General features: G+C 39.4%; 1 protein-coding gene across 2 annotated transcripts in view; it reads left to right on the top strand.

Annotated features, from left to right (window-relative positions):
* Positions 1 to 6: 6 nt before the first annotated feature.
* RAB40B (RAB40B, member RAS oncogene family) overlaps positions 7 to 9,482 on the top strand; it is a 30,634-nt gene continuing 21,158 nt past the window's right edge. The window contains exon 1 of one of the 2 annotated variants that reach the window (XM_026075773.1): positions 7 to 172. In XM_026075773.1, the coding sequence (XP_025931558.1) occupies positions 31 to 172 (142 nt within the window). In that variant the 5' untranslated portion in view covers positions 7 to 30. The other variant, XM_026075774.1, reaches the window with a different exon arrangement.

The raw sequence follows: 9,482 nt of genomic DNA, 5'->3' as shown, positions 1-9,482 counted from the left end.
TGGGCGGCGGGAGCTGAGCCCGCGGGGAGGATGAGCCACCTGGGAAGCCCGGTGAAAGCCTACAATTTCCTGCTGAAATTCCTGCTGGTGGGCGACAGCGACGTGGGCAAGGGCGAGATCCTGGCCAGCCTGCAGGACGGCGCCGCCGAGTCGCCCTACGGCTACCACATGGGTAAGCTGCGCCCCTCGGGGGCCCGGACCGARGCCGCTGCCCGCACAGCAGCTCCTCGGGCTGGAAGTCCGCGCGGCGAAGCGATCTGCGCGGCAACAGCTGCTGCTGCAGTTTTCCCCTCCTTCGCGGCGCCCCCAGGAACCGAAGGAGTGAAAAGGGCAGAGAAACGCTGGGTGATGTTCTGCTGCACCTCGTTTCGAGGGGAGTTGCTGTCTGTTTGGGTTTAAAGTCCTGTGCAGGTGGTGTCATCTGTGAGACTCTTTTTAAGAGAAATGTCTTCATGTATGAAGTGTGTTGATTAAGGAATTATTATCTTACTAAGCAGGCATTTAGCTGCTGTCATCAATAACTAAAGAGAAATACTAATAGAGAATCTTTTTTTCTGTTAAAGGATCTTTGTTAAACAGTAAAGGTATTTGCTGTGAAATGGCTTTCACTGAAAGAGTAGAAAAGAAGAATATTTTTCTCTCTCCCTCTCTCTCTCTTTTTTTTTTTTTAAGTTCTCATATTTTTCATATCAGAAGAGTAGCCCTTTAAGACCAAGGTTCATGTTTGCAGTTTGTTCTTTCACGTACGCGTTTTAAAGGGCAAGACTGAAGAGCCACATCCATGGCAGATACATTCTGTCTGCAAGATACAGAGTTGTGAACATTGCAGGCTGACTTAAAACTCAGCTAGCAGCTTGAGGAAAAGGGGATTTCTATAATCTTCCTCCCCCTTCCTCATCTTTTCACTCCCTTGTTTTCCTAGAACACAACCCTAGTTTCACATTTTATTTCATGCAGATTTATAATGCAGCATATTAAAAGGTAAGCTACCCTGTAAAATTACCCATTGCTTTAAATTATTGCCAGTAAAAGTATCTAGTTAATTCACTGGAAGGCTTTACAGTGGCTTAGGTTCTGCTATTATGTTGAGCTCAGAGTACTGATTCCAGGCAAAAAACTGGTGGGGGGAGCATTCTTTGTATGGTTGCTTATGAGTCAGATTGTATCGTGAAGGTATTGATGTGTTTTTTAGGATGTTTGCTTAATAGTTTTGCTGAATTACTCCTTGGAATGTAGCAGTCCGTTCACTTTTCCTGCTGGGCCATCATGAAGTGGTGGGAGAAAAGGGAAGGGAGGCTTGGGGAGAGTGTGCCTAGTCTGGCTCTGTTCTGCGTGCACAATGTGGTTTATAAATTCGTATGCCAAAAGAACACTTTAGTCTCCGATGTCTCTTGACGTAACTGAGGGAGAATGTTTGAGCAGCTCCCAGGCTCATCAGTCTTACTTCAGACACTTGCATGTAAACCTTGTGGTGCTTGTGTATTGCTCTTAAGCATTATTTAAATTGTGTGGCTAACACTGTGTCTCTGTTAATAGATTTCTTGACAGCAAAGAAGTAGAAATATTCTTTTGGAACTTCTTTTGCAAGTACTTAACATACAGCTTAGAAATTCTTTTTCACTATCAGTAACTTTTAAAATATACAGTGTAGTAGTAAAAAATATGGGGTAGTAAGTAAACTGTGCCATGCAAAGGTCATTGTTTCACAGAGAGTGAAGGAAATTCTTAACCATGGGAAGATGAGCATGTTCGAAGAGAGGGATACAAAGAAATGAGTTAAAAGAGAAGGGCAGCCCTGAAGACCTCAAGCTACAAAGCCTTGATCTTGCAATTAACTGCTTGCATGTGCACTGCTGAGCTTCCTTGACAGGCTGTGTCTGACACCCCTTCTCTGCCTATATCTTCTCAGCCTCTTCTACATCATTTGAGTGTGGCTGCATAGGGTGCAGCTGTGGGGAATCTGTGCAAGCTTGTGTGAAAATAAGGAGGTGCAGGGAGAGGGATAGAACTAAACATCCTGTTGGTGTTCTGACTCACTTTCTAATTTAATTTGATTGAACAGCTTGATAGACACTGACTTTTTTTTTTTGACCCTCTTCAAGTCCTTAGTTAACTGGCTAACTTCTGCCACTTTCATAATGCCAGCTAGGTCTCTGAATTGGAAAGGATAGTGGTCTGATAGATCCAGTCAAAATGTGCCACATGTATGAGCTTTGAAGTGACAAAACTTTGTTTTAGAGCTTGATGAGTGGGGATGTCTTTGTGAATGCAATGAAAGAGGGGACGTGATAGGGTAAGAGACAAGAGCATTTGAGAAGAGAGAGTCAGAGTTCTGAAGAGCCTTGAAAATGAGAACAAACAAGTTAAGATGGTGAAGCAAGGGAATTCAGGCAGTTATTTGTTTAAATTTGTATGTGCAAGAGAGACAGAATTTGACCAACAGGAAAGAGGCTATTCTAGCTGCTGGCATTGAGTAGATTGAAGGTGGGAATATGAATGGTGAGAAGGTTGGAAAGAATGTGCTGCAAGGGGTGGTCATAATGAAGGAAAGATGAGGTCTTTGATAAGGACTGTAGATGTTCGGAGAGAAGAGATTATTGATCCCAATTCTGTGGATAGAACGGAAAGGTGATCCTAAAGTTACAGGGCTGGGTTTCAGGAAGGGCAACAATGTCATTAGAGTTGGGGAAGAAAAATTAGAATTCAGCTTTGGTGGTGTTACCATTCTTTCTTGTGCTAAACAACAGGAGGTAGCAGGAGGACGCTCTGTCAGTGCTCTAAAAAGTAGAGGGACAGAGTGTTGTAGAGGAAGTATAGGAAAGGTCGAGGTATTGAACAGTATTTGACTCCTTTGAGAAGGAGAATCTAAACAAATCCCACAGAATATGAAGAGAGGCAGAAGAAAGGCTGAGGATAGACTCATTGGCAAATAAGTATCAAGGGCTTTTGTTTGTTTGTTTGTTTGTTTGTTTGTTGTCTTCAGCAGGGTCAAAGATAGCTGAGAAGACAAAGAGGATGAACATAAAGTAAAACCTGAAGTTGACTAGAAGAGGTTTTTAAAAAGAAAAAAAAAAAAAGCCATCTGAAGGCCTTGTGTGTAGCAGTATTACTGTCTCATCTCAAGTATATAGACTCAAATTAAAGTTGTATGCATCATAAATTTTTCACAGGCACTTTTTTAACTAATCAGAAATCAATTTACCATCTCTCTCATTCCTGGGAAACTACTGCAGTCATGTGTCTTACTTTTTTTTCTTTTTYTTTTTAATCAGTACACAAAAATGATATAGAATCTGGAGGCAGGAAGGAAAGCCAGCATCATGGGATCAGTTGAGTCCCAGCAAGCTACCACAAGTCATGGTGTGAAAGCATTTAGTATAACTCAGCTCTTAAGGAACAGTACAATCTCTTGGTCTCTGAATCTTCTTAATGACCAAAGGGCTCTGGGTTGAGAGAAGAGAGGAAGAAGCTTTAATAAAGCTATAAGGTGAGGACTGACATGGAAGATCCATTGGTGAGTGTGATCCATAGAGATAATTTAGGAAGTGTTTATCCTGGAGATGGACAAGTAGGTAATAAGGTTAGTTGCCTGGGTAACCTGCCTTTATAGGTTTCGTACGTCTTCCTTAAAACTGGAACTGCAATAAGTGAGACAAACTTGGTCTCATCCAGTAAGAACTACTGCACAAAGCCGATCTTACAGAGAGCAAGAGGAACTTTGCTTTTAAGCATTGTTAAATTATCTTGTCTGAATAAATTCAGAGGAAGTTATTGCTTCTAGACTAGAACATAAAACTTCAGATGTGCTGTCACTGGGTAGACAAATATTTTGATGTTTTGTATTAGTAGATTTTTTTATTCACCTATATTTCACTATTGCTTTCATACTGAAATAGAGAAAATTGTGCTTGTAGTGTGACTGCCTAATGCAGGGACTCAAAGGAATGATTACTCAAACCTAGGTACTCCTACTCCTTTCCTTGCAGGAACATCAGGTTTTAAACTGACAAAATGTCTTTCATCCTTTCTCACTTGGCTTTCCCCCCCCCTTAAATTCATATCACAGTTGTTTGTCTTCCATAACTTCTATCTGTCCTTAGATTGAGAACTTCTTGGAGTATGAGCTGTCTCATCTGAATATTTGAATAGATCCTGGTGTGTAAGTTGTTGGCCTTAATAAACCATTGACCTGATCACTAAGCAGTTAAAGCATGGACCTTGAGCCTGGGTGACCCAACCTCAAAAAGGCCTTAATGGGGAGAGCCAGATTATTCTTATACGTAGGGAGCATTTAAACTGGGATAGTTGTCCACTGTTTGCATTTCAGCAGACAGACTGGTCTGAGGCTGTAGTTTGTGTTGGCTCTCACCAATCACTTGCAAATCTGTAATATGTAGGCGAAAGCCATTTTGTAGTGTAAAGCTGGTCTTGGAGGAAGGAAAGGGCTCTAGCTGAAATAGGGAATCAAAAGGCAATATTATTAATATCAAAAATTAAGAGACTCAGATTTGTGAGCTGAGCCATGGATTCCTTCCCCGCTTCCCCCCACCAAGACAAGACTAATACAGAAAGAAGTCTTCCCTCCCAAATTTGCTTTAATGTTTCTCTGATCTGTCTTCACAAAACTGTATTTTTGAAAATGTTCCTTGACTGAAAGGAAGGGGAAATAAAATTTTATTTTCTACCAGTATAATAATGGGTATGATGGCTTGCTTATCCCTGGCTTACTTTGAATCCTTTACATTTTTGTAAACACAGCATGATCTAAAGATTGAAAGAGAAACTGATGGCAACACCATTGTGTTTCTGTATTTCTTTGCACRTATTACCACCTTTCAGGACAACTTTTAGACCATTTTGTAGCAGAAGAGTCATTTAAAGTTGGTGAGCGTCAGTGCAGGTGGGTATATAAAACAACTTTTGAGGTTAATTATACTTACCTATAAGGTAGACTAGGCTTTATCTCGCAGCACAAGGAAAGCAAAAATTGATCACTGTTAGCTGTCATGAAGTAACTTTTCCTAAAATGTTGAATGGGCAGGGAATTTTTTCCCCCTTAAATTTTATTAAAATCCAATTGTATGCCCATTGACCTCRGTTTAAAAGGATTTAAACTGCTTTCTTGTATAAGGAAGGGCAGATAAGGTTTGATTTCATATGCCAAGTTTAAGCCTGTAAAAGACATCTAGCGTCTAATCTCGTCACTGTAAGCTTTCATGGCATTGGTGGAGAGAAACAAGCACCTCAAATAGAGCACATAACCTATTTTTGGATGAGACTGTAAAGCAGTAATGGATCCTGCCCTGAGTATGTTAGTTATGATTACCCCTTCAGTGTGTTATCTCACTGGAGCTGTGCTTACAGCTGAAAGACTTTATTAATTTAAAATTACACAGTGTGAAGCAAGTTCAGTAAACAGAACTTGCCACCTGCTCAGTGTTTGCTCTTTCCCTTTCACTGTTTTTGAGAAAAGTGGAAAGAATGTCTCCCTTTCCACCACCTGTAACAGCTTTTTTGTCTCCTCTGGCTGATAGCACTGGAGGACAGTGATTCCCCTTCATAAGCAGTCAACTATGAGAGGTGCCTGTTAACTGAGAAACCTGCAGCTTGTGCGGCCCTAAGGGAATCCCAACCTGAACAGATTCCCTTGTTCTTGCCTTAATTGTCGTAGATACTTCCCAGTCTTAAAAATAAGCATGCTTGTAATCTAATTCAGATTGGTTGTGTTCTTTAGTTTCATTCGTGTGCCCCCATCCTTCCCTGCCCCCCATCGCATTTTGAAGTTTGGAGGCTTGTGGTAACTCTTCTGTTAATCTGTCATGCTGAGAACTGCCCACCTCATGAGACCGGTGCATCAAGTTTTCTTCCCTGATACATGGCAACATACTTGACACACCTTTACCTTCTGCTTAGCCAGCTTTCTTTGGCTTAATATTACTCAACTCAGGTGTTGTGGCACTTTTTTTTTTTAATCCATAACGTGGATGCTACTGTCTTATAACTTCATGATGATGTTCAGAAGCTAGATCATTTTACAGTGAAGCTTGGAAACCTAATTAATCACTAGGCTTAAATTAGCTTTCTTCCTAGCTCTTTCCACACCYCACCATTTTGGGGGATTCTGGGGGGGAAAAAACTCTAAACTGAACACTCGAACACAGACAGACCAGRTATTTGTCTAACTTGTTCTTTATCAGTAGCTGGCCTTCGTGTTTCTTGGCAAGGCCTATTTAAAAACAAGTGACCAAACAACCCCCCTGATTATTGGTCAAGCACRTTACTGCGTTGTAGAGTCTCGGAAGGAAGAAGCCTTAAAATCTAACACCATGCAAATGTTCTTCATACTCCTGCCTAAAACCAACCTGCACACACTTGTCTGAATTTGATATTTGCTATTGCTACAAGTAACACTCTACGTTATTGTGGCCAAAGAGACTACAGCAAGAGTTTACTCTTTTTGTCCCTCTCATGCACATTCAATAGCTCTATATGCTGCCTGTCTCTGTTTCCCTTGGGCTATTCTCCCCCCMCACACACACACTTTTTCACAGATGTGAGAGAGTGGGAAAGTTACTGTTAAAACAAAATTACCACGAGGTTCCCAGGCAGGTGTGCAACATGAAAGAAAAAGCCCAGGTTATTTTGAAAAGTGGTTGGACTGCAGGAGAATTGAGTCCTTTTAAACTGTTTTGACCTAACCAAAGTTGTGTTTTCCTGTCCTGGGATTAAGTTTTATCCAATATGTTGGTTAAATTACATTTACATATTGATGTAAATTCATTTTGTTCTGAGAGCTAAATGAGAATGGAAAATGAGATTAAAATTTGTCTGATTTAAAAAAAAATCTATTTGTGTCCCATTTTATTCAGCTGTTCTGTTTTTTGCTTAATGTGAGACTGAAAATTATGCAAAACTAATGCAATATTTACACAAAATACTTAACATGGGCTGGTGTGTGTCATGCTAGTTTTATTTAAGGATCATCACAAATGTAATGCACCAAACAAGTTTGCTTTGAGCTTTCTATGCTGTTTTTCATCAGTATCTAAATCTGTTGATACAGTGGAACGTATCTATATAAATAACTGTTCCTTTCTTTTAAATCTTCATCTGTTGTAATATGGAAGTATAAACTGGGCAAGTTGATTTAAGTTGTCAAATACTCCAGTCAGAGCTGCAGTTTCATCAGGTTRGTGAAGCTGTTGCCTGTTCTGTTAGCGTTACTGCTTTTCTTTCAGATAATCCTTAGACATGATTGTATATTCTGCATGTAATGAGAGAGATCAAACATTGATTTACTGACATATAGCATATATTTAATGTTCAGCTTTCTTCAAAGGTAAAATAAAATAATCTGATGGTTTTGAATATAACCTAGTACCTACTCAGGKCAAAGCCAAGAAAAATACTGATGTTTGCAATAGCTGCTTCAGTATCTGAATTGTCACTCAAATCAATGGAAAATTAGAAAGCTATTTACCAGGAACTTAGGATCTCGTTTCTGCCCAGGAATGGAGGGAGTTTAAAAGTCCAGAAACTAGCATTGCTCATATCTTTACAGTAGCTTGTGGCAGCTAAGAGAATATCCTATTTCAGCTGGGTGGGATAAGAAGAAAAGAGAAAGTATCATCAATAACAAGCCATGACGAAGTGTGTTGAGGAACAGCTGCTTTAAGGCTTTAATGTAGTGYATACCTGCTCTTGATATGATTACATTCTTGTTTGATACGTTAAGGAGACTGTTAATCTGATTGCATATTGGTAAGAGGAATGCATGTGCTGTGTTCAGTTGAGACTTGCTGGATCTTATTGGCAGTTCTTTACAGGAGGTGCGTTTTTCAGACCTTAAAGGATATTAATCTCCAGGGAAGTGGAACACTTTCCAGTGCATATAATGCTCATATAGACTGAACCAAACCTCTGAAACGTGCCCAAGGCAAGGTGAGAATCCAGTGCAGGACAAGAAAAGTAACGCTACTCCAACTGAGGAAGGATGGGTAGGATTTAGCAGTGAAAACACCCTTATGTACATACAAAAACCTTTTTGCCAAGTCAGATGTTTGTGACTGCTGTATAGGCATATAAATAGCTGTTTACAGAAGGGCTCTTATTCCAAAGTTATCTTGAACTTCAAAATATTGTGTGGAATATTGGATTTCCAAGCAGGAACTGATAGATTAATATGCAGTGGTGGAATAAGTGTGATGAGAATTTCTGGGATGGATAACTGCATACGCTTTAAAAGGTAGTTTATTTTAAGTTAAGAGCATACAAAGTGCTCTCTTGAGTCCATTTAGCCTAGCATTCTGTTACATAGCATCTTCATTACTGTTGTTAGGAAGAACATGCAAGCCTGGCTGCTCTCTGAAGTCCATTCGCCTCATGTGTCTTCCTATTTTCCTAAGCCAATATTTAGGGAAGGAAGAAAATCTTTTTCTTATGTTTATAGAGAACTTTTTTTAATGGAATTTAGAGTTCTTTGCAATTATTTCATTTATGAAAATGGGTAGTCTGGGTGGGGTGTTCAGTTAAAAATTATAGTTATTTCAGTCAGGAAAAAGCCATAAAAAGTTATAAAGAAAAAACAGTTTTATCATATGTTAGAATAAGTGGGATTCCGTGACTTCCTTTGAAACATTCAATACTGATTAGCGTAAGACCATTTCTGGACTGTCATGAACACAAAAAACAATGTAGCTGTAAGATGAGATGTTGAATCAAAATCAAAATATCTAAAGTTTCTCCCCAGTAAATTATTTTTGTGTCTCAGCTCCATGTTCATATAACATAAACTCCAGTGCCATAAATACCTGTTTTAACTGAGTTTGTTTAAAAAAAAGTCCATATTCTTCAAGTGTGCTTCAGTAACACAAAACTGCGTGGAGGGAAATGCATTTTATAAACATCCTTTACTGTGGGTCAGAAGAAGATAATATGTTTAAAGAGTCCCATTTATTCTTAATGTGTGGCTAGTTAAACTGTCCCACGTGTTTGGAGATGTAAAGGAGGTTGAACACATGACAATGTTTAAAAGTGAGCTGCAGTCCAGAAGTGATACATTTGCCTCAGATGTGTTGCAGCTATCTTTCACACTTTCAAATGCAGTCTGATCACTTGTACTTATTTACCATAATTTGTTTACCATGTGATGTGTTCCAGGCTTGTGATTCAGATTTTACCTCTTTATTTTCCTGTTTTTATATTACATATATTCAGCACCGCTTGGCAGTTAGCAACTCACTGTTATGCTCCTGCCATTGCTCTCATTTTTTCTCTGGGTTAAGACTGCATGCAAAGAGCCCTACCTCCACCTTACCAAAAATGTTTCCTAGGAATCGCACATCAGCAAAACTCAAATCCAAAGAATGCATGTATACTCTGAAAGAATATATTGAAAGAGCAGTCAAAAGTGTATTTGAGGATTATAGGTTTGGATTTGCCTTTTTTTTTTTTAATAGAAATTGAACCATTATAGATGTTTA

Source organism: Apteryx rowi, unplaced genomic scaffold (assembly GCF_003343035.1).
Source record: "Apteryx rowi isolate R43461 unplaced genomic scaffold, aptRow1 scaffold_41, whole genome shotgun sequence".
Lineage (NCBI taxonomy): Eukaryota > Metazoa > Chordata > Aves > Apterygiformes > Apterygidae > Apteryx > Apteryx rowi.
Note: the sequence above shows the minus strand (reverse complement) of the source record. Positions and strands in the feature narration are given on the sequence as shown.